This window comes from Nymphaea colorata, chromosome 5 (genome assembly GCF_008831285.2).
Source record: "Nymphaea colorata isolate Beijing-Zhang1983 chromosome 5, ASM883128v2, whole genome shotgun sequence".
Taxonomy (NCBI): Eukaryota; Viridiplantae; Streptophyta; class Magnoliopsida; order Nymphaeales; family Nymphaeaceae; genus Nymphaea; species Nymphaea colorata.
In genome coordinates, this window is record NC_045142.1 from 12,043,017 (window position 1) to 12,068,942 (window position 25,926).

The 25,926-nt window shown below is 37.4% G+C and overlaps 1 protein-coding gene across 2 annotated transcripts; it reads left to right on the plus strand.

Annotated features, from left to right (window-relative positions):
• LOC116254467 (uncharacterized) lies at positions 1–25,493 on the plus strand. Of its 2 annotated transcripts, none has more exons than XM_031629863.1 (11): positions 1–464; positions 2,212–2,254; positions 2,456–2,509; positions 8,368–8,431; positions 10,087–10,143; positions 11,649–11,752; positions 11,877–11,915; positions 14,703–14,791; positions 14,974–15,052; positions 24,193–24,240; positions 24,996–25,493. In XM_031629863.1, the coding sequence occupies exons 1-11, from the start codon at positions 217–219 to the stop codon at positions 25,071–25,073; spliced, it is 903 nt and encodes a 300-aa protein (XP_031485723.1). In that variant the 5' UTR covers positions 1–216; the 3' UTR covers positions 25,074–25,493. The 2 variants fall into 2 exon arrangements, with proteins under 2 accessions (XP_031485723.1, XP_031485724.1); XM_031629864.2 differs by having other exon boundaries at positions 307–464; positions 2,212–2,267.
• The last annotated feature ends 433 nt before the right edge of the window (positions 25,494–25,926 follow it).

The window sequence follows — 25,926 nt, forward strand, 5'->3', positions numbered from 1 at the left end:
TAAAAAAAGGTGACTTTGGCTGAAGGCCCAACACACTCGCAGGTTCATGGGCGTATGCCGCTCTCATCTTTGAGTACGCGGCCGCAAGAAGTCGTGAAGCCAGGAATTTGGGCTTCGACGTGACGAAATGTGAGCAATCGCAAATAATTCTCCCTCCCCTCTTCTCCTTCCCCTCGGCCTTTCGACGTTCACACAACTGAGATATGGTGGGCGTCAATGGCGCCACAGTCTGTCAGTAAAGAGCGCTTGCGTGATCCCATGAAGTTTAGCCTTCTTTTCCAACAAATGGAATCTCTAAGCCGCATTCTGGGGGCCTCAGCCTGCATTGCGATCTTGTTGTGGTCGGCAGCGAGTTCGGCATCTCGCGTGTGCGAGCTAACTGCTGTTCAGAGCAAGCAGGTCTACAGGTTCAGCCTGGCTTCCCCAATCAAAAGTTATCCTCATGGGGTTCTCAGTGAAGATGGGTAAGTCTTCCTTCTCTTTCTCCTCCTCTAGATATTCCAAATGAATTATTAGATTTGTTGGCATCTAAGATTTGCCTTCATCTCACTTATTTTTTTCCTATCTGGGTGGGTGTGACGCTGAGAATGATGAAATTGAGCGACTGTGACTTAGTGGTCGTTTTTGTTGCACCCATATTATCGGCCTGTTACTTCCCTGGCTCTGCCTGCTCATAAGAGGCTACCAATGTGTCAGTCATATATGGTGACTTACTGTATGTTTACTTTTGTGAATCAAATGATCGGCTGTCCTCTTTCCAAGCAATCCCGAATGTACTGCAATCCGACTCACTGCCATGGTGCTGGTTACTTGATGTGTTCTGAATAACCAATTTCTGTTGATTTACTCTTTACGATTTCGTTTTTGCCAGAGGGTTCTAGAAATCTTGCTCATCATATGCGAATGTAGGGTTCTGATGCGTCCTAAATTTTGTAGGGGGATGTACATGTATCTTCAAGCTCTAAAATTGAACGAACCTATTCAATGATCCATTTAGGTGCTAAAATGCCCGGTCATGTTTCTATGGTCGAAGTATTCACGTTTTAACTCCACTTAGAATGTACGGTTAGGCGCATGGTATTATTTAGGACAATTTCATATATTAGACAATTTTTTTTAAGACTAATATTGCGTATTAGAAGTAGTTTTATGCTTATATTTTCATATATACGGTCTAGACAAGATCTCATGGTGCAAGTCGATTGGTTCAATCTGTCATTGCAGAGGTGCTGGAATGTTTGATTCATTAGAAGCAACCCTTGCAAGGAATAAAAGACAAAAATCTCCCCCTTAGTGGACAGAATTTAAGTGCATCAGTATTTTTATTGCTAAAGAATGCTGTCACACAGCAGATTTTTGTGAATACAAATGAATGTATGAGGAAAGGACATTGTTCACAGGATCTAAGCGGACTAATCAAGAACTAAAAAAAATAAATGAAGAAACATGAGAAGCACCATGTAACTTGAAAGAATTTAAATGGGCGCGATTGTTGGATATGATGATCAGGTGATATGCTGGTCATTGGATGATTAGCGCTTCCATGGTCGCTGATTTGCTGGTGCTGAAAGTACTCAGACAAGTGAATTGATGATTCCATACGGTTGGTAAAGCTGACTAGAGCACATCCTTTGCTTTCTATTGAATGCATACTTGCATAGTTGGCTTCATCTTCCAGATTTCAAGGTTCAGTTCCTGCGTGTAGGAACATTGTCCTGTTTACTCCTTATACCATTCTGCAGATACGTACATAGCCTGGTGCCTCAACAAGTGATAACATATTGCAAGTGTTTTTTTCCTTAATATCTTTTTATCTTTTTGCTTGTCTGTTCAAGTTAGACTTCTTTCTTTGACAGTGGTAGTGCCTTTTATTTCATTCATTGATTTCCAAATCTGAAGAACTTAACATTGAATGTTCAAGGAGTGGCTGCAAATGCTACAATACTATTGCTGCATGTGAAAAAATGTAGTTCTCCATTATGGAATAGGAAATGGAAAAGTAGGATGTTAACCATTTAACTTTCAGTAATGCAGTGCTCTTTTATGTAGGCCATCATTTGGTCTGATAGTGGTTATTCTGTTGTGTTAAATATGGCTTGTTAGAATAATTTCTGCATCTGTGATATCAAAACCTTAGGCCTTTAATTACAAAACATACTGTCCAGAATGCCATGTTCCGACATCTGTCATTTACACATTTTCTTTGTACAGATTTTACAAGGTGGCAGCGAATGATTCTTGGTTATGGTTTCAGGTTTGCCTACCAGGTCACTCCTTTTTCTTGTTTTTGCATTAGCTATTTTCATTCATTCTAATACTCTACTCTGGGAGCTTCCCTTAGTAGAATGGTGATGCATATTTTCCAGTGTCATTGCAATATGTTTAGCTAAATCTTTGGGTGCAATTGAGCATTTAGTTATGTTTTGTAACTGACCATATGCATTTTACAAAACAGCTCTGCAGTCAGATGATATTCAATCATGACCAGCCCAGATGTTTCAGATGTGAGGTAACTGACAAATGAATTAGCATCTTCTTTTCTTCTATGACTGGAAGTTCTGCTTGAGGACTGTTCAGTACACGAGCTGTAATCAAGCGGGTGTTCTTTTAGGAATTTAGATGGAGTATGAACCAGATTTGCAGACATTGACATACACGTGCTTATGTATATGCACGTGTGTTGTAAGAAAAAGCACCACGTACAAAAATTGAAATATTTATAGTCAGGAACTGTTCGTACATGTCTTAATAAAAATAAAGATGACATAAAAATATTAATTAAGTGGAAGTAGGTATTTTGTATCATTTTAAGGATAAAACATAACAAATATTGTATACTGGGAGCAGATTCATCATATTATGTGTCTCCAAACCAGAAAGTTTAAGCATCAAGATAAACTAATAAAGTACTATAGCTTGCAAAAGTTGCCGATTTCCATAATTGATGGTAGGGGGAATTGGCAAAATTGACAATGGTAAGATAGTAAACTTTAAGTGTAAATGGAAAAGGTAAAAATATTTATTAATATTGGTTATGTTGCTTGCTTGAACATTGACATGAAGATTGGTATCAACATTCACATACAGTGCCTGATGTGTGTTCGTTGTGTGGTTAGGGTGGGGGGGGGGGGGGGGCAGGGTGGGGATTGGGAAAAGAACTTGTTCCTTGCATTTTTGTGCCCCTTTCTGTCAAATGAGAAAGGATGGGCCATATGACCTCTTGCAACTTCCTTTCTTAGTGGAAAAGTGTTAGTAACCGGTTATGTGATTTGGATCAGATCCCATTTGGGTCGAACCCAAATAAGACTATAAATAGGTCGAAGGTCATTTCCTCTGGGAGGGGAGAACCTTAATCGGGGATTAGCCAGCGTGGGTCAGTTTGGAGGCTTTTATTTGTGTGTGCTTTGCTCTTGTAATCAGCTTGTTAGTCGGTGGCTAACAAATGGTACTAAAGCTGGTTCTGAGGGTGCAATCAGCAAACGTTGTGATGCTAGATTGGTGAAGATGGAGATTTCATCAGCAAGGATTAACCAACAACCAAAGGCATGAACGAGATGTGGAAGACAATAATAGCAAAGTACTAGGAGATGCATCTGACGTTTGAATAGTTTCACGGTAAGAAACTGCCAATTGATGCTCTTCAAGGAAGGGGAGTTTACACACAACCAAGGATGGATTCAGAGCCTTCCAATGGTGGACCTGAAGAAGTCAATGCTCATATCTCAACCCTGAGGGACAATGCAAGCCAGAGAGGTGTCGACATGGAGACACTACTCCTCCACTTTGTGTCCTGCCACAATAGGCGATCGGTCATGCAGACAAGCACCAAATCAAAGACGCCAACAAGAGCGTTGAAGCTGGAGGCGAGTTCTCAAGAGAGGGGAACAAAACAAATGACGACTCTCCACTCCCATTCTGCTCTAAGAGAGGAGTCCTTTGCCATGGGTGATAAACAGGGTATGCCACCTAAATATGAAGAGGATGTTGCCTACATCATTGACCACCAAATTGGCAAATATGGCACCTGCAAACCACTAGAAATTCAAGAGGTAGGTGGGCTAGAAACCGAGGCGATTCTTCATCTAGATTCCAACACATTAGGAGGAGGAGGATCATCTGGTGGGGATTAGAAAACAAGAAGTGCGACACCAACATATAGGTCCCTTCTACAGAGGCTTCCAAGATATTCTCTATCCAGAGGCCAAAGGGCTAATGTATCGTGTCCAACAGGTGGTGGAGTACCAAGAGGAAGAAGCAGAAGGGTAGTGTGAGGGACTAGTAGACCAGCTGGTGAAGCCCCCATTGCCACGTATTATGGATACATGGGAGGGAACAAGGAGATCAAAGGGGATTACTAACTCAAGGAGAAGGAGTCACGAGATGGGGGTCGGTTGAACAACAATTGTCAGTCTGAATGGAGAGATATCAGCTCTGGACCTAGCACCCATAGTTGACTGTGAAAACAACCACGATGGGGTTACCTCTCTCTCTCTCTCTCTCTCTCCCATGAAGAGGACAAAGGTTTAATACAGGGAGGAAGGCCATAAAACTTGAGTTGGGCTCCAGAGACATTGAAGCATGTAGGGTCCAAAATTGGTGCCCCAGATGATGGCACATCAAGCGATGGAGCAGAGGAGGTGCCCTAGATGATGGCACGTCAATAGATGGAGCAAAGGAGGTGCCCTATGGGTCTTTAGGAAAAACTCTAGATGATGCTGACGAAATTAAGAGGAAGGATCGTGAGATCAAAGATGACCGATTTGGCGAACTTAACCATGAAGGTATCGATGATGATGGCACATATGCAAAAACTAGAGAAGAAGGAAGGATAGCCTTTAAGGCAGCAGGAGGAAGGACGTTGCAGACTAGTTGGGTTGGAAAGATCGATGGAAGGTGCGTATGAAAGAGATGTCTGATCATACAGTAGTGCGGGGCAATCCTAATGTCAAAGATGCTTTAGCGCGAGGTCATTTTGGCACCAACAGTCTACAGCATAATTCCCCTATTCCACCAGTAAATTCAGTAGAGCCATTTGCCATCGTTGCAGTAGCTGTTGCGAAAGGCGGCAAACTTTGACGAGGAGAGCGTGGTAATAACAAACTAGATATGGGTTTATCCGCACTCAGCTCGCCACCACAAAAAAATCCAGGTACGCATGGAAGTGGGGGTTATAACAAGAGGTACCGCCATTTCACCCCAACACTCAGGTGCTCTATGACCTTCTATATCTGCTTCCCTCCCCTCTCTGGACTCTCAAAAGTTTCCTGTGCTCTACTGGTGGTCTGGACTCACATGCTCGGCTGAGAACTTTATCATCAAGTCCGGGGCTCAACGTGCAGATTCTATTGAGGGTATTCCATTGATTGCACCAGATACATTGCGAAGAGGTCTGAATGTGGAGGGAGAAACAGACAACTGGGACTTTGGTGTGGAAATTGACAAAATTGACAATGGTAAGATAGTAAAACTTAAGTGTAAATGGAAAAGGTAAATATTTATTAATAATGGTGTATGTTGCTTGCTTGAGCATTGGCATGAAGATTGGTATCGACATTCACATACAGTGCCTAATGTGTGTTGGTTGTGGGGGGGTGGCAGGGAGGGGACTGGGAAAAGAACTTGTTCCTTTGATTTTTGTGTCCCTTTCTGTCAAATGAGAAAGGATGAGCCATATGACCTCTTGCAACTTTTTTTTCTCAGTAGAAAAGGAAGGAAGAGCTGATACTGTCACCCTCTCTCCCTCTCTGTCTGTGTGTGTGTGTTGAAAATTGATGGAAGTTTGGGTATTGCCGTCCTTCTTTGCTACAGGGATGATGGGAAGGAACCATTTGGAATACTTCACAGGTCGAATGAACCAGTTGTGGAATCAAGTGTAGTCATGTCAAAATAATTAAAAGGAGCAATGATGTTGTGTTGTTCTCTCCAGCCTATACTTCCTGTTAGAAGGTGTTCAGTCACATTCTGTCATCACAATTTCCTGTTGCAAAAAGAATAAAGATATTTGAGTACTTTGGCCATTGTCTTCCCATCTTCATAACTAAGAAGCTTTTCCTCTGGACTTCCTTATTCATCTTCACCTGAAAAAAGAAAAGAAAAGAAAAAAGACCTTAGGGAAGCATTGGCAACATGTATTAAGTAAATTGGGATACCACCTTCTAACAATTATATTCCAATATTGTGTGTTTTATCCCTGTTGCCTTTACTAGCAGTTCTTGATGCTTCTTTAAGTCTATCAAGTGCTTCATACAACTATCCCATAGTCTCTCCTGTAGTATGAATTTTTACATTATTTTACATATCTAATTATGGACTTTACCAAGTTGGGTCATGTTATGCACTTTACAACATTAGAGACAATCTCATCATAATCATTTTCTTCCTGCATGAGAAATTAGGGTGGGAAGGGTATGCACTCATCCAAATGCCCCAAAGGGCCAGAGGGATTTTGACTCCTGATAAAAGGAGCTATTTTTTTCTTTTACTAGAAGATAGAGTTATTCAGTTTTTCTTAAACAAGTTGACTCAAACAGTTTGAAGAAAGCCTGAATGGATGAGAAATATTGCATGGCTAGAAAAAATAAATGAATGTGATAAAAGAGGACACGGCTTAACAGGAAAGAGAAAATTTCATCAGAGCCAATACCTATAACAAACTTGATAATCAGCACAGAAAAATACAATTTTCAGGTTAACAAAACCAGGAAACCCTTTTTTTCTTAGGAGGTGCTGACTGTCAGTTTGGGTTTGATATACAGACTGACAGGAACTATTATCAGCTGATTCTTGTGTATCGATTCTCAGTTCTGATCTAACAAGTCTTTGTAGAGCAGAGCAGACTAATAGGTGGAAGATGTGAACCCAGCTAAGCAACAGATTGAACAAATCACAAAGAAGAAAAAAATATTTGTATAACAGGAAGGAAATAGGTGCCTATCCCTTTCCTTTTTTCTTTTTGAGAATGGTTTTCACATGGAAGAGCCAAAATTATATGAATAACCTGACTCCATGTTTGAGTTTTAAATTTTAACATTTAGACATTTGGCCTTCACATTAGAAAGAAAGACTGAACCCTGTGGTAAGTCTAGTGTTTCAGAAAATAGGTTGATTTGGACATTCTGGTTGATTTGGACTTGAACCATAAATTGCTTGGTCTAACTGTGCTGTTTATTTTAATATGTTTAATCCTGCCGTCTCTTTAGCTATGTCACATAGGTACGGTTACAGGTGCCGGTGCGGGTACCGATGTGGGTACGGGTACTGACAATTTTAAAAAAATTTAGGTGCGGGGGTACAGCCATATATATATATAAACAATAAAAAATACTTAGAAAATATGTATCAAAATAAAGAATATACATCAATATAAACAAATAAATAACATAGAAAATATATATCAACGACTCTTGCAGCAGTGTGTTTAAGAAACCTATGAAAAACTTTAAATATATGGCAACCAAGCAGCCCCCTAGTCAAATATGAACATCAATCGAATTTTCACATCCAAAGAATAAAATAAAAAGTAAAGGTGAAAAAAATTAAATCAAAGTAAAATTAAGCAGTTTGAATCTATAGGTACCCAAGTGTCAAAGTACCCATTTTGGGTACGGGTACGGCGACACGGGTACATGGACATTACTGAAGTACCCATGTGACTTAGCTTTTTAGTGTTCAAAACTGCTTCTTTTGAGATGCCTTACATTGAAGATCTTGGAGATTTCCTGTCTGGAAGTGTGGTGGTATGGACTCAATGAGTCTTAAAGGAAAAGGCAAAAATGCAAAAATGCAAAATGAAAATCCTAGCATATGAATATGTTTAATCTGACCTGGCAAATAGTAAACCATTTTTTATCTGAATTTATTTTCTTCAGAAATGTGCATGTTCTTTGTGGGATACTTTTGTATAGCTGGCAGTGGAAACTCGATGAATTAGTACATTTATCGGTAGATTTATATGAATTATCTTAAAGGCTCTATTTTTCATACAATATCTTGGTAAACAACCAAGTATGTCCTGTTGGGAGTTGCTATGTTCTTTTCTCGGTTGTTTTTTTCTTACGATATTCTTTCTGATGCGCTTTTTATGGTTCTTGACATGGTAATGTTTTCTAAATATGCTAAAATTATGTCATGTAAAATCTGTGTTGGTGGTTGCATGTGAAGCGTTTTCTTTTTTTATTCATTTTGATCTTCTTGCTCTTTTGTATTAAGCATTCAGTACTTTTAAATTACTTTTAAATTTTTTATTAGTCTTCAATACCCTCCCAAATTGGAAACAATGTATTTATCCAGATTTGTCATGCTTCCTCTTAAATTGATTCTTTCGGGGTTTTCATTCCTCTTGGCCCTTATTTTTACTTATATTCTTAGGGTTGTGGAGGGTCATTGTATTGTGGGAATAAATGCAGTGCACTTGTTTCAATCAATAATGCAGGTAAGTACATAGTCTTGGCTTCCTATACGCAATTTGATTGGCTTCTTATCCTCAATTTGATTTAACTTTGTCATTTCTTTAGTGGAAGAGGTCACATCACTTTGATAGAACTTTGTTGTTTGACTAGAAAATAGTGCTTTCAATGCTGGAGAACGTGATGACCTCTGAGGTGTTCTCTTATGAATTGGTTGAAATATGCATTTCAAGAGTGGATTTGCATCTCATGTTTCCAACTTTTTTTACTCAAGGTGGTATTTTGGACTTGAAGAGCCAAAATCTGTCATGTTTGAGAGAAAAAGAAAAAGTAAAAGACAAAGGAAAGAAAGGTGGACAGGTAGGAAAGGATGAAATGGTAGAAAAATAAATAGAGAAACAAAAAGAAAAATCTTTCCAGCTTTTCCTTGATTCATGGCACACCAGTCAACAGCACTTGAGTCTTTGACCATGTTTGGAAGAACATTCTTCACAGGAAGAAGAAAATTATTCTAAAGGATTTCTTTATCAATAAAAATTTCTTTCATGCTTTCTCTCTCTCATGCCCCAAGACAGATAAATGTCTTCTTGCAATGCCTAAGGAACTAAGGGTGTGATCAATAGGTTGTTTATCTGAGATCTTGAATATCATATTATTTTGATTCACCGAAGTCTCATGCACAGAAAACAAGAGAGAGAAGGAGAAGAGAGGTGCCAATAAGGTTGGAGCGGCAGCAGCAACACATGCCTCCTAACCCTAACATTATGTTTTACAACATATCTTTACACCATGGATATGCCATTACAATAAAAGCAATTACGTATATCCCATTAATGAAAAAAGATCCTACGTAAAACATGTCAAGCATGGGTCTGGATCTGGACCCAGATCCAGACAAAATATATATTCTAACAATTTATTCCTATTTTGTTTCACTACCAGTCTAACCTCGAGACAACCGTGGTTAAGAAATCAAGAAAAGAAATACCATAAAGCATATGAATACCACTCTATTCAGTAGCTCATCTATGGACAAGACACTTGATTCCTTTTCAAAGTTCAAACATCTTCTGGGAGCACCTTTCCTGGATATTGCTCTCTGTCAAAATCTTATCTATTACTAAACATTTAATAAAATGCTTTGCTAGCAGCTAACTATGATGTTAGAGTCTAGGCAAACTGCTGGGAATATAGGATAACCTTGAAGGCTTATCTTAAATCTAATATTTCAGATGCTTTGAAGGCATTCATTTGAAACAGTTCAGCTATTAAAAATGTACTCATTTAAGGTCTTGTATTTTAAAATTAATCATGCAAATGAACATTAAAAGCTATTGAAGCAAAACACAATATAAAACATCTTGTAATAGACATTTAGGCAACATATTTACAACCTTTAACTCAAACCTCAAAAAGGTATTAAAAGGACACAGGCAAGCCTTAACTTCATGAGAGTATTTCTGTAGAGTCGAATCCTATCTCCTGTTTCATCAGTTATTTTCCTTATTTTGTCGTTTCACTTTGACTAAGTTGATAGCTGAGGCCATTGTTTTTCTTTTGCTACTGTTGTAGGTTTCATTGAACACTTTAGTTTTATGCCTTGGAGTGGATTGGATTTTCAGCCATCTTCCTGTTCAGTGGACATGTTGTACTTAAAAATTTGATTTGCTCCTCTATGCAGGATACCGTGTATGCACTTCAATTGGTCAAGCCTCCAAGTCACACATTACTCTCATAGGTAACATAATTTAGTTATTAATATAATCTTGGTACTGAAATTGGGAGATCTGTAGATTTTGACGCTGTTGCTTCTTATTTTGCAGTCTTACACATTTGTCATAGGTTTGTGATTTCCTAATTTAGATTCTGGAAAACCATACAATACATGCATGTGTTTGTCTCATAGGCTGCTTGGCAAGTATGTCGAAGAAGCTTGTTTTACACGAGCTTTTATTTTTGTAACCGATAACTGCACCTACATGCTGAAAGTGTGATGGTAGTGTTATGATTATTTGATTTTCTTAAAGAGTAATAGAATCATTTAGTACACTACAAGCAAAATAGTTCCAAGAGTTCCGAACTGATCGTTACGAAAGTCGCTCTGATTTTTGGCCATCCAAAGGCAACAAGCACAATTGATCAGTCCATAAATGACTTCCTATGTTTCATTCACCATGCAAGCAAATATTGTTGAAAATGTAACAGATTGTGGTCATTCGAATTTGAAAGTTCTGTTGTCATGCTCTTCATGCCTACCATCTCTAAACTGTTAAAACCTGAATGTAGATATATATAGAGAGAGAGACGCACACACAAAACACATGTACACAGACATGTTATATATATTATATATTATCATAAGTACTAATACATAATTTTTTTTATATTGATATACATGTTTTCTTTCTTTTTCATGTAAATTTGTTCTTATATCAGTTCTCAATTACACTTTCCTTCACCCTAGCCTTGGCCAATGAAATGTTTTTTGGCATCCTCAATATGGTACCATTCTTCTGGACCCAGGGATGGGCTGCATCGGTACATCCTATATGAAGCTATTCAGAAATTGGAGATATCCTAAATGTATATAAGTATGCTTTTTATTGCCTTAATCTGTCGATGCCAATTCTGAGTGTTGGACATAATCAGATGCAATTTAAATGGGATGTTCACTGGTCTAGGACTCTAGGGGCATGTACAGTATTTGATGGAACACAGCAACCAGCTTCAGGATTGGGTTGCAGCCATGTATGCTTCTAATATTTCTGTAATCGTAATCAGATATTAAATAGATTGGGACGTGTATGGAGCTGATAGTGAAGGAAGACTTTCTGGTTGAGTTGATCTGATATTTACATTCAGATTGTATCGACATAAAACTAATTCCTTGAATTCAATTTGAAATTGGAGGTCCGGTTGTGCTAACATTAATCTTTCATTTGATCTTGTTGTCTAAATGCATAAATGGCTGGTAAATATGGTTTGAGGATTTTTCCATTTAAGGTCAGTCAAAGTAATGATCAATTCTCCAATTTCATCACTTTGAAGTTTGAATGCTTTCTGGTAATGCAAAGTGGCAATTTTTGCTACTTTCAACTGCGGAATGCTGCTACTGAAATTCTCTTTGTTCACTGTATGAGATCATTGGTTTTTACGATTCAAATTTGTTGGTTTTGACAAAATTTACTGGTCATTATGAATTCCGTATATTGAAGAGCACCTGTTTGTTTTAATGAGTGGCAGATGAAAGGAGACCAAAGATTGGTGTGGTAATAAAGATGTCATCAGTCACTGAAAAGATGAACTGCTCTCTTTCTGTATCTGTTTTCTGTGATCAGAGTGCTACGGTTTGTTTTTGTCCTTATGCGTCTCTATTCTTAGTCCCTATTTCCAGATAATAAACTTTATTCTCTTCTTACGCTCCCTTTCAGATAATAATTTTAATGATAATAATGTTGCTTTATCTATCAGGTTCCTACCTCTGTTGACCATGTAGGAGGTTGTGACTATGTGAGTTTTTGAATCCCTTTTCAGTTAACTGTTCTCAATAGTAACATACTGCTTTTATTTGAAGTAGTATTTTGGGAGATGTAATTGAAGCTTTGATGATTATTCGTGTTCAGATATATACCTCATGAGGTTGTTGGAAAGTAATTTTTTCCGAAACTAGAAACTGAGTTGTTATCTATTATTTCTAATCCTTTGTACAGTGCATGAAGACATTCATTTCAATTGATTCACCATACTGCTGTAAAGTATGGCTCTTCCGTGTCTTTCTTTTGATCAATAACATGAAATATTTTCTGATTCTACATGGTACTATTGTACCCAAATTTAATAATTTATAGGATGATGCTGTTGGACTTATGCTTGAAGTATCTAGTATGTCAGTTTCCAAAGTTAAATCTGTAAAGCTTTATGGAAAAATTTATAGGCCATCACAAACTTAGAGTTAATAAAAGAAAAAAAGAGGAGTGTTAGTAAGAACGTCTAGGTAATAGGTCTGCCTATTGGTCATTGAATTTGCTTTCTGTTTGTTGCTTATATGTGAAACACTACGTTGCATGGCCACGTCAAAAAAAAATGAAGTGTCGGTTGTTCGCACCCCGATTTTTCCGCGGTGTGTGGACGAGGAAAGAATGTGCGCGAAACAGCAAAATTCGATTTTTGTTTGAAAATAGATTTTTAGGAGAAAGGGACCCACCCATTGGTACGAGGATTGACCGTTTTTGCCTCCATTAACAGGGGTAATCGATCCAAGGTCTAGGTATTTCAAGCTCTGACAAGTCATTTTTGCTACATGCATGTGCAGGCCCGCAGGGAGTGGATTTCGTGTTTTGAAGTTCATTTTGTACAGAGACTTGGATTTTATTGAAAACATTTCTGTGTTTCGAAAATTTGGAAATTGGGAGATTGGGGCTCCAAGTCTAGGTCTGGAATTTTCCAAAATCAAACAAATTTTCAAATCCCAATCAAACGAATTTTCACAATCTTGGTCAAAATCCCCAAACTCAATTTTTTCAAATCAAGGCAAATTCTCCAAAACATGACTTGGAGCTCCAATTTTCGATTTTCCAATCCCATGTAGAATCAAAACCAATCAAATCTTCCCAAGATTCTCAAAATACCAAAACCAAGTTCAAAATCCCAAGATATTGATCAATTTTCAGCCATTCCAAGCTTAGAAATTTCAATCTCCGAGATCTAATTTTCAAATTCTAGCTAGACTTCAACTATCAAATCCAATATTTCGAAAGCTAACATTTGGTTTCAAAACCGAATTCCAATTCCAAGAATTTTCAAGTTGAAATCCAAAGTCTAGCCCAAACTTCCAATTTTCAATGCTCAATTCCAAGATCTCAAATTCAAAACAAAATGTCAAATCTTCAATTCTATTAAAAAATCCAATTTCATTCCATAATTCTATTCAAAATTCAATTTCAAAATCCTCAATTCTATCCCGGATCCAAATTCTCTATTTCCAAGCTCCAATTTTTAGATCAAATCAAACTATCAAAGTTCATTTACTAAAATCCAGGACTAATTCAGAATCCCATTCTCAAAACAATCTCCCAATTTCCAAAATTTGTGAAATACATAAATATTTTCTATCAAATCCAAGTATTTGTTCAAAATGAACTTCAAAAATCCGAAATCCAATCTCTGCACATGCATGTAGTAAAAATGACTTGTCAAAGCTTGAGAAAACCTAGGCCTTGGATTGGTTACCGCTGTTAATGGCGGCAGGAACGGTCGATCCTCCTACCGATGAGCGGACCCCTTTCTCCTAAAAATTTATTTTCAAACAAAACTCGAATTTTGCTATTTTGCGCATGATTCTTCCCTCATCCGCACGCCACATGAAGATCAGGGTGTGAACATCGGTGTCCAGCCATATCTGACACCGACGCCAACATTGACATGTGTTGACACGTGTGGGACATGCTGTTTTCTGAACATGAAGTGTCCAAAAATGGCACATGTGCTGACCCTTTTCCCTCTCTTTTTTCCCCCCCTTTTCTTTCTTTTCTTCCTCTCTTTCTTCCTTTTCCTTTTCACTTAACCTTTTCTTTTTCCTTTCTTCATCTCTTTCTTCCTTTTTCGTTTCAGTTAACTTCCCTCTTTCAATCCGATTGATACCTCTCTTCTTTCGCTCTCTCTCTTCCATGCAATGTCAATGTCAAAATCACCATTTAATTTTCCTATGTATATATATATATATATACCCATGTCTGTGTCCATGTAACATAGTAAAACATCATGTGTCATTATTTTTTCCTTGATGTAACGTCAATACGACATTATATTATATGTATATATATATATATATATATATATACCCATGTCTGTGTCCATGTAACATAGTAAAACATCATGTATCATTATTTTTTCCTTGATGTAACGACAATACGACATTGACCTTAAAATTCTGGGCTATGCTTGTTAAATGATGAGTGTTAGGAGATATGCTTGGTGACGTGAGACAATTCAATCATATATATCTGTTTGTAGTAAAATGTCCACGAGGACAGGCCAATCATGCCTATTTCAACCTAAGATCAAGTAGGAATTTGGAAGTTGCTATGGGATATGCACAGCACTGACCTATACGTATTACATCTTCTCTTCATCTTACTAACTTATGTCTGGGTGAAGTCAGCTGGGTGATGTAACTTGCTTGAAAAGTCACTAATCCTTGGGCTCAAAATTACTGTTGCTTGGTGCTAATGGTAGTTAACTTCAAAATGACAAAATAAAAATTTTTATGACTATATAATTGGAGTAATATTTTTCCAGGCTACTACAATGAGGCATCCTGCTGCTTGTGCTGACGTTATTTCTGGTGGTAGATCAGGATTAGGTTGGTTTGGTACTTTGATCACGGTGTGAGTATCAGTTTTATTGCTGCTTTCTATTTGAAGCCTTTATTTTCCTAAATCTATTGATTAAGCTCTCGAAATTTCTTGTTTGATATTGTTTATTTTTTCTTTTTGTTGTATTTTTTCCATGTCATTGAAAATGATTCCTAAGTGTACGCTATATAGCTGATGTTATTTCTATTTTTCAGTCTTATATGCCTCTTAGGGGCATATCTGCTGGCTGGTACTGTTTATCGGTTTCTTTTCCTTGGAGTTCGTGGTGTAGAGGTATGTTACTGGATCAGGTTGTTGCTGGATGTGTTGTTTCTTGTTCTTCTTAAGTCTTAACAAACCAAAAGGGTTCTTTCAGCTTGTGAATGTTATCAAAACACCTACCTTCTATTGTTGATCATTATAATGGATATATCTTCGAAGCACTGTACATCCAGCATTGGGGATTTCCACATGGTGGAGATTTTATGATTTTCTTATCACATTTTGAGTCTTCATCTGACAAATCATTTCCTCAGAACTCTATTATTTTTTAACATTGTTTGTAATGTGCACTAGCCACTAAGGCATTTACATATGAACGGCCAGATGAATCTGTGTTTTCTTATTTTAAACTTTGTTAACGGCTATAACGGCTGCGTTTATCTTTCTTATTGTATGGTCTGAGTGGCAAAATTTTGACATATTAGAACCAAACTGGAAGTGATAGATGTTAATGATAAGGTGACATTGAAATCAAGTAACATCTATTCATTAAATATGATGTCCTGAATATTTTCCACTGTTTTATTTATCTAACCTTGTTTGCACAAGCTAAGTGTACGAGTGTTCTTCTAACGTTCTAGAGTCCAACTAGAGCTACTTAGAAAATATGACCTTTCTCTGGCATAATGAAATGCTTGTAAAGAACTGAAAGATACAGGCATCAACCTATATTCTTCAAGCTATCTCCAACGTGCACAAAGCTCAGTTCACACAAGAAACAAAGATAGATATCAATTTATATTTCTCACACAACACAAACACACTCAAAAGGGAAGACAACAGTGCATGAAGGAACTAAATAGTTTACTAAAAAAATGAAAAATTTCTTCAAAGAAGCATGACAAAAGGGGAGCAAAAGACCCTCATTAAGTAGGGCCAAGAGAGAACCAGTGGAAGCCCCAACAACTCTAACTCAGCCGAACTAAGGCAGCTGCAAAACAGAGAAAAAATACAGAAAAAACAAGAAAGATACAGAAAAAAATAATTTATAAAAGAAAAGACAAAAACAATAGAAAACTATTCTAACTTCTTGACACTGCTTTCCTCTTTTGACATATCAATAAAGTAATCTGCTCCAGTGTTGAAATAGGATTTCACTTAGTCCTGTTTTATGGTTGTCTTGATTGTGGATACACATTGAGTTGGATGTTTCCGAGTAAAGTTTTGCATTTGGATTGTTTGATTGTTGTGACTTAGAACTATAAAATTTTGTAGATATTGGTCTGATTTGTTATGCACCTAAATTTTCCTTAGATGTATTCAACTATTGCTACTTCAATGGACATTTGCTTCCAAGTGAATCAGTTTGGCAAAAGCTTAGCTCATAATCGGCTGTTTAATATTTGTTGAAAAAGGGAAAAATCTGGGTTAACTTTTTTTTCGTGTGCATCTACTATTTGCATTTCCACCTTTATAATTTGTCTCCCTTAAATATCTGTTCTTCTCCCTTCTTTTTGGAACAATACCTATCTTTTGTTCTTACCATCATCTTGCTCTGCGTCCGTGTTTCCAAGATATATATGCAATCTGAATTGGTCATTCTGTGAAACTGAATGAGTCTTCAGCTTGTGGAAAGGTTGTATAATGCCCTCAGAAAATGTGATCGTATAAAAGTTCCATCAACTGGCACTTACATTCTTAAACTAGGATTCTCGATGTAGAGGAACAGTCTCTTCCACTTTTTTTCTCTTTTAAACTGAAGATGGTGAATACCAATTACTGTCAACTTCTTTTTCATGCAAGTTTGCCTCTTATCTTCACATATTTTCTTTTCGTTTTTTCTTCAGTTCTTATCTTCTTTCTACACTCTGTTGAGAGGAAATGCTTTGGATTTGTCACCCTTGATTGCCTGATGGTGCTAGTGTTCTTTAGGCAATTTTATCTCTTCATCCAACGATCCACAACTAATTTGTTTCAAGACAGCAATTTACAGCAATACAATTTGCTTTGATAAGGATGAAGTTTCCTTTTTCACTAGGTGACTTTTTCCTAGAAAATAAAGAAAAAAACCTCTCCTCTCAACCCTCTTAATATGTACACAGATTTTCTCAAACTTCCGCATACAGAGCTCTTATTGTCATCTGCATTTGTCTTTTTAATGTGGTGAATTTGGAGGAGAGTAAGTGGCAGACATAAAGGAAAGATGAAGGGTTACAAGGCAGGTGGAGGGATCACACCTGTGGACACGGAAGAATCCAATGATTGATTAATTGTAGATCTCAGTAAATATGTGACAAAAAGGATTGGTGTGACGCTCCAATGTCATACACAACTAAACACGAAAAGGAAATGGAGACCTTTTTTTTTTGTAGTGTCGCTATGACCCAGCGGAAGTGGAACAATCACACACCTACGTAGTTGGCATAGGCCCAATCTGTCTATTGCGTATAGATAACTTATCTGCGTAAATAGGACATGACATGATCTATCTTAGCAGTTAATGTTTCTAATGAAAAACACCTATTAATAAAAAACATTACTTTATATATATGTCAGAGAGCTATGGCTCTCAAGTCTTAGTCTCAAACAACTAAAAAGTTTTACAAGTATGTACAAACAAAAGTGCATAGGCGAAATGTATATGACATTATCGCATTTCTTCCCAACAATCCCCATCCTTCCAGCTGCCTAATCAACATGCATCATCCGTTACATAGTGAGAACCTAATGAAAGCAAATAGTCATAGCATTAGCATAACTGCTGAGTACAATGTAAAATCATAACAAGATCTCCGATGTATCATTTGAGTGTAGAGTTAATGCATTATATTGACTGTTAAAATAATAATGAGTGAGTATCATCACTGTAGGCAAGCTCACTCCAGCACTGGCGATAATACTCGAATCGTAGTTCAACAGGTTAACTATGGTTTGCTGATTTCTTCGGCATTCCAATGAATCAAATTCAATCTGAGTTACACAGTTAATCGATTACATCAGTAATAACAGTACAAAAACTTAAACAATTAACTATTACATCAGTAATAACAGTACAAAAACTTAAACAAATAAATAAATAGACAAGCAATTCATAATAGCATGAATTACAATGATGCATACACACACACTTGGCATAATTTGGGGTAACCACTACCGTGACTCTACAATTCATTGAACTCAACTGTGTTACTGCAGTAACTGCATCCAACTCTTGCTGCCTCACGACGGGGATGGGCTCCTTTAATTAGCCTGAGGAATGAGCAATTTATACATCAATCCCTGCATTTAGGGAAGGTTTTGATCACGCTGGTCCCCGGACCCTTGCGCCACGCAACCTGGCCCCTTTATATTTTACAGTTGAGTTCACATCTTTATAGTTGCAACATGTGCTAATCTAGGACTTTTCATTTCTGGTATACTGGGCTATACTCGGACTTTCCCTTATACGATTAACCTGGAAATATAAAACTGACTCTAGGTCGTTGCCCACATCAAAATGATAATTCAGGCCATGAGCAAACATTGCGTTAAATAAATAAACAACCATCATGCTCAATCAATTCAATGCATGAACATACTTTCACATCTATCATCATTACCTTGCTTTCATTATCAATTATGCTCATCTAAGAGCTAAAGCATTGGTTTATCATTAAACAACTCACTCTGGGAACTCAATTACAAGTCTGTATCAACATAGCTCGAGTTCCCTATTTGAGTGCGACACATATTTCCAAAATTAGATGCAACTAAATAACATGCATGTATGCATGAACATGTATTCAAAGAATCAAACTGAACTTAATTAGTTTAAAGTCATTCACTTAAAACTTATGACTTAGTTCAAGCCACCGAATCTCAACTTTGCTAGTCAAAGCACTTTGTAAACCACGTGATTAATCTAATTATGTATTATGAAATATGAGCAATAAATTTTAACTAAAACTCCATGTGATCAATCGCCCACATAGCTTAATCTTGACCCTGGGCATGGCCAACATGATCTAACCATAGCATGAATCATAACTGACCAAGATCTACTAGTAATCATGGCCGACTAAGGCTAGTTGGGTCCCATGGCCTAGCTTAGCCCATCGTCAAGTTTTGTGATACAGCGAACCGGTGAGTGGTTTTGCATGGGTTTCAGTGCAGCCTAGACCATTAAGTCACACAAACACTGTTGACACAGTCCGTTCGTTGCTCGTAAGCACTACGCGCACTACAAGGAGGTTCAAATTTTCTAACAAAAATTCAGCAGCATCTCACCTATTGATCTGATTTTCTCGATTCGAATCCATAGGAATCATAGTGAATCGCTGCAGAGCACAGCCTAAGAGAAGAAATTAAAGTTTCTACGGTCAAAAATCTAAAATTTTACATGTAATTGGAAAAACTGCAATAACTTTCATTATACCTAATATTTTAGCAAAAGCTTTGCTCCAGGTGATTACAATGCATGCAAGAAAGGATTCGGCAAAGTTTCGTCGCTATCGACCACTTTTTCTCTCCTTGTTTTTCTCTCTCTACCCTCTCTTTCTCCCTTCTCTCTCTTTCTCCTCTTTTCTCTCTCTCTGTCTACGTTGCTTCCCAAAGGGGGTGGCAACCCCTATTTATAGACACATTGTTATTTTTTATTACTTATTATATTTTATTTTATTTATTCTATCTTGAGGAGGTTTAGAAAATTAATAAAATATTTTGAGGAGGTTTGTTTAATTAATTAGATTTGAATGATTAGTTTCAGTTTTGGTTTAGCTTAGTATCTAATCCTAGCTTAAGAGCTCTAATACGTCATTGATTGGGTGTTTAAGGCTTTAAGCTCTTAAACTATCAGTAGTAGCTAAACTTAATCATAATTAGCACAATTTAATCTCGATTGGTCGATTACTAATGTACCCATGGTCATGGTTGATCATTACAAGTTTGCCACTGACCAATGACTATAATACCTTGGTCTCGTTGGTTATTGGACTATTTTTAGTCTTCCAGTTTGACTGCAAGTTTCATAACCATCAGAATCCAATTTTTCGTCTGGTTCGAAATATGAGGAAGACTAGGTCGTGTACTTTCTATATGTATCATTAGTTTTAAATTCTGATATAATGTCTTAGCAATACATACACAGCTATGTAATATGGGTACGTTTATTTTGGTGGTGTAACCGTACCGGTCGGGTGCGACACTGGTATGAGTGTGGGTACGCCTTCGGACATGGCCTGGGTACAGGTCAACACCAACCGGGTGTGGTCAACGTACTTGGGTCCGTATCGTCTAAAAACAGACTTGGTCAATGTTGACCGAGTCCATTTTCATCCAAAACTTAGGTTTTTTTTTTCGTATTTCTTGTCAAAAACACAGAGCCTCAACAGAACTCCAGTGAGGGCTCTGTTTTGCTCTCTTTACTGCTGCTTGTTGAGAAAGAACTCCAGCGACCTGTAGTGACTTTCAGCAACCTGCAGTGACCTGCAGCAACCTTCGGTGGAAACGATTTGGGCCAATGTTGGCTGATTTGGGCGATATTTCTTCCGTCGACCTCCAGTGACTTCCAGCGACTTCCTCCGACGACCTTCCTGCATCAACTATTTTTCTTTTTATTGTTGTTCTTAGTAGTATTTTTGTTTTTCTTCTTTTACTGGTTTGTCATTTTTAATCTTCTTTTTCTTCTTCGAAAATCATATTGTTTGCCCTTTCTCTTTTACGTTTATATGCAACCATGCTCCACAGTGCTGAGCCGTTCCAATATTTTCTGTATGTGGTGTCTAAATCCTGCATTTTCTGTAACTGAGCCATTCCAGTTCAGCATTTAGCGCTTAGATTCTGGTTCCACAATGTTGAAATGGGATGTGAAAATTTGACTGATGTTCATATTTCACTGTCTAGGGGGCCGCTCTGTTGTCCATATGTTTAAGCACCAATGCTGTTCATAGGTTTTTAAGCACACTGCTGCAAGAGTCTTTGATATATAGTTGATATATATTTTCTAAGTATTTCTTCTTGTGTGTGTGTGTGTGTGTGTGTATATGGCCGTACCCCCGCACCCAAGTTTTTGAAAATGGTCCATACCTCTACCTATGTGACATAGACACACAACAACATAATAGGATGCAAGAACTTCTAGGGCTAAAATTGTAGTTCATTAACTGTTTCTGATGCTAAAAAGTTGTATGTTACAATCGGTGTGGGAATCTATTCGTTGTGGGCTAATTTATGAGTGGTGAATGCATGACTATTTGGCCTTGGTGTAGGAGAGCACTCTTCAAATGATTTTATTGGCTACCTTCAGAATAATGGGATGAGTCATAAGTTTCTTGCATGCATACTCAACAAACTGGATTGGTTGAATGAAAACATTGCCATATTACTAAAAGCACCATGATAGCAATTTGCTTATTAGTCTATAAACGGAAATTGTTGTTCATATCTTTAATTGTCTGCTAAGTCAATCTTGGCACATAAGTCTCCTATTTCTCTTTTTGGGTGATATTTTGAATATAATGAATTGCATGCCTTTAGGTATACATGTTATGTCCACATGATATGTCATTGAGAAATAAGTTTTAGGTTAAAGTTGTAAACTATAGAGTCATTGAATATGCAGATGAATATGACGGTTTAGATGCTAGGATCTTCCTGTCAAGTGCATCAAAGTTTCAAGACATGTTGTGTTTGATGAAGACTGGGGATGTGTCATCATTGCATCCAGAATCACCCTGCAGCATTGAAGTCTATGACCCTTGGATGAATGTCAGACTTGGAAAGTGGTGTCTAGACCCCAAGACAAAATATTATAGGATCCAAGTGGGTTTATAAAATCAAATATAAACCTGGTGGAAGGATTGAGATATATAACACAATGCTTGTGGTGTGGGTATATAGAAAAAGACCTCAGTGCTTGGGTATGCAAACTAAGAAGGTCCCTTATGGATTAAAGCAAACTTGTTCTTGGTCTGAAAGTTTCTTTTTGAAGGTTAGAAATTGGGGATCTTGCAACTGCTTTCTCGATCATGCTCTTCATTTTTAAAAAGGAGAATATTATTACCTTGTAGCTCATATATGTTCACAATATTGTTATAGTGTGCAAGTTAGACAACCATATACACACTCATTAATGCGGCCCTTTAAGATGTAAAATCCTGGGGAATTGAGATATTCCTTTGAGGTAGTAGTAGATAGATAAGGAGATGTTTCAGCTGTTATGCAACATAGATATACCCTTGATTTATTGAGCAAGGCTGGGATGCTCGACTGCAAGCATGTAAATACCCCGTGTTCACCGAAGTCCTCACAAAGCACCAATGTTGGCTATTAACAAACAAATTGTCCATGGTCCAAGACCATGTACAACATGAGAGAGGGTGATAAGATGTTACACCAACCAGCATGTTCTGGAACTTGTCCAGATCCAAACACATCTAAGCTTTTAGTGTTTCTAATGAACTTGTGCTGAATTGCAGTGTTGTCAAGTTTGGTCCAGATCCAAACGCATCTGCAATTTATAAAATTCCTGCTCACGATCCACACCAGTTTCATGTGAGTAGTTGTCACAGAAATAGTCTGACATTTGTTTTGTGGTAGTATACTATATGAGTCAATCAACAATATAGGGCTGCACATTGTTCATTATATAACATAATAGTATCATTATCCTCTTCCCGAGTGGCATAGTTTCCTATTTTTCAAGTGGCAATTGTTCCAACAAATTATGCCTCCTTAATGAACAGGGCAGACATCATAAGTGTGCTTGACCACCTCACATGATTAGTATAATCTGATCTAATGGAGGGCCCATATGAAATGGGCTGCCAGAAGCTTTTTATTCACCCAAAACTTCCACCTTTTCTTCACTGTTTTGAATGAGTCTGCCATATTCTTAACCAAAACTGTATTGAACTGATAATTCAACCATCCGCACACAACTATGCAAGGGTTACTGCAAAGAAGATGTGGATACACCTCGTGACTGCATCAACTTCACAAATAACATCAATTACTCAGGCTGTCCAACAGGAGACCTATTTCACATCATGCAGGGTGTGGGTACCAGTGCAGCACATATCAGAAACCTTAGGTACAAGGGTGTGGCAATGGTATACATGTATGTGTGTGTGCAACCAAAGCTTGGTTGCACGTCATCCATGAAATGAAGTTTGGATTTCGGGCCAAGTTACGTAGGTGTTTCAGTAAGGTCTTCATGCCCATGTCACCATACCAACATGGCAGAGTGGGCATTTGGACACACTTGGGTACTTTTTTTATCGAAATTCTTACTTATACTTGATTTAGCTTGTTTCTAACTCATTTTTCTTTCTATTTTTGTGAGTTATTGGCCATTAACATGTATTTTTTTATTTATATTTACCTTTTTTTGTTTAAACATTGATTTCATTTTGAATTTTTTGTTGTATTTTGCATATATACATACATATACCCTGCTGTACCCCCATACATTTTCTGAAATTGTTGTGCCCGTGTGGGTGTGTGTGTTGGGTTGGGGTGGGGGGGAAGGGGGGAAGAGTGCAAAGCTGCTGGATGCCACATATTGCTGGAAAAAGAAAGTTGGAAGAGGAGTATTAGTGACGGTTTATGGTGCAACCATGTTTCATAATGCTTTAACAACAATTTGTGGTGCTTTCAGTGACAGTTTTTTTGGTGCTTCGTCATCCGGTATCCAGCAGATTTGAATCTTCCTCTCTTTCTCCCTCTCTCTCTCTCTCTATATATATATATATATATATATATATATATATATATATATATATATATATATATATATATATATATATATATATATATATATATATATATATAGAAAACCTTCCTGATTTTCTAAATTACCATGCCTGTACTTTCATCACCCTACCCTTACCCATACCTGTACGGCATCCATGTGACTTAGCTTAAGATATGGACCAGATTAGTAAATTAACAAGCAACATATTGGTAAAATAGTACCTTCGTGTTATGTAATAATCTTATTTTGTTTCATGAGCCAGTATTTGTAATTTTCATGCATATAATAGTTATGATGTTTTTACATTTAATAGCCTTTTGAAAAGTCACTGAACTTACCTTGATGTTGCTGTATTTAGCACATTTCCTTTTGTAGTCTTTCCATTCCATATTCTTCAACTGATGTGTCAGTCTATCTAATTGTTTGTGGTATGTCTGTGATTTGTAGTTTACTTTTGTTCTTGTGTGTTTTTTTTTGGCAGGTTATTCCAAACTTGAGTTTCTGGCTTAGACTACCACAGCAAGCTCAGGTTCTTTCTCTTATATTTACTTTACTTTTCTTTGGGAGTGGGGAAAAGAGTTAAAGGTCCATGTTTATCAATAATGTAATATAAATGGTTGCTTTGATCTGCAAATAAGTTTCATGCTTTGCTCTATTCTTTTGAAAGACTCCCATAAGTTCACCAAGAAGCAAGGGATGCTGTTGTTGCAATAGATGTATAAGTTGTAATGAGATCCATGTGGTATGCCAAAATAGGCTAAAAAAAATCTCTCAAACACTTGGTAAATAGAGCAGTGAATGTGAACTGACAACTTTATTGAATATAATCAGGAGTTTACAAAGAATACAGCCTTGAGCTTGAGTTTCTCAAGCTTTATCGCACTTATCCTTGCTTCATGAATGTTTTAGTGATTACAATGCTAGCACAGGTCCCCCCCTTATCCTGTAATATGTGAAAAATACTTCAAGACACTCAACCTGCTAGAGGAATCTAGCTTATTGCATTTTATGGTATTAGCCGCTTGCTTAGCACATCGTTGGAATAGTCATTGCAAACTTGCAATGCATGCATGGATCTTTTGCAAAACGTTGCAAATTGATGCATGAAGTTACCTTTCAAAATTATATTCTGTACAATTTGTAACTCAGATCATGAAATTAATCTCTATTCAGCTGACTTTGCCTCTTGTATTCTACTTCTTTTATGTGTACAATTACTAATTCTAGTGCTTCTGTGCTCCCGTGCAACTATAACTCTTTGCCTGTATTTGCCTTTCGTTGCAGATTCTCGTGTGTTCTTTGGTGAGAAAATTTTCTGGACAAGTACATCTTGGACGAGGTTCCTATTCCCAGATTAACTAAAGAAACGTCGGAAGAAAGTTTTATCAACTTACTAGGTTATCTGCCAATGCACAGTCCTGCAAATTTGATTCTTCCGGTGAAGGAAAGTCAGTGGTGGCAACCCTGGTGTCTACTCGACTCATCTGCCTACTCGACTCATCTGCCAAATTGAGCATCACGTATTTCCAAATCAAGGTTCATTAGTGAAAGCACTAGTCCTGGAAGGAAAGCAAAAGGTCGGGAAAGTGAGGAACAACATTCTATCCTTTCTTCATGACAAGTATTCTATTCTTTTTGTATGCATGCGGGAGTAGCATCATCTATTTTCAGTTTAATGTCAAATAGAACACAAATAAGATATAAAATTGCCTTTTTGGCATTAGAGGCATTGTTGGTACTGCTGATTCATGTGATTATATAGTCCTCAGTTTATCCTGTGTCCTTTGAGGCTTGAGCACTTCATACTTGACTAAACTTCTCTCTTAGAACGTGTTGCATGCATTAAAATGGATTATATGAGCTTGGAATTTGGAAATTCTGAACTTGTTAACTAGCATAGAAATAAGCGTATGCTTAGATTCTGTCGTAGGATGCAAGGGTCAACGACCAAATCATGCTATATCAACCTTAGAATTGGCGAGTTTGCTAAAAGCACTCGTATTCTGACTTAAGCTACGGTAGAATCTCATACACGATGCAATCATTGTTTCGGGAGGTACGTCATACCTTCGTAGAACTAGGATGGCAAATGAGCCACTCTATATTAAGGATGTTTTCTGGCATTTTTCTCTGCTCCATATATTCGGTGAGTGGGAGACTCATCCCCCAGCCAAAGCCTCTAACCCCTTGTCCTTCTATGAACCGTTTGGCAATG

What these genes read in the sequence shown, in the direction of transcription:
- LOC116254467 (XM_031629863.1), top strand. Translation starts at nt 217, where the DNA reads ATGGCGCCACAGTCTGTCAGTAAAGAGCGCTTGCGTGATCCCATGAAG. An exon ending in CCAGATGTTTCAGATGTGAG is followed by an intron (nt 2,510 to 8,367) that starts GTAACTGACAAA and finishes TTATATTCTTAG; the next exon opens with GGTTGTGGAGGGTCATTGTA. An exon ending in GACTACCACAGCAAGCTCAG is followed by an intron (nt 24,241 to 24,995) that starts GTTCTTTCTCTT and finishes CTTTCGTTGCAG; the next exon opens with ATTCTCGTGTGTTCTTTGGT.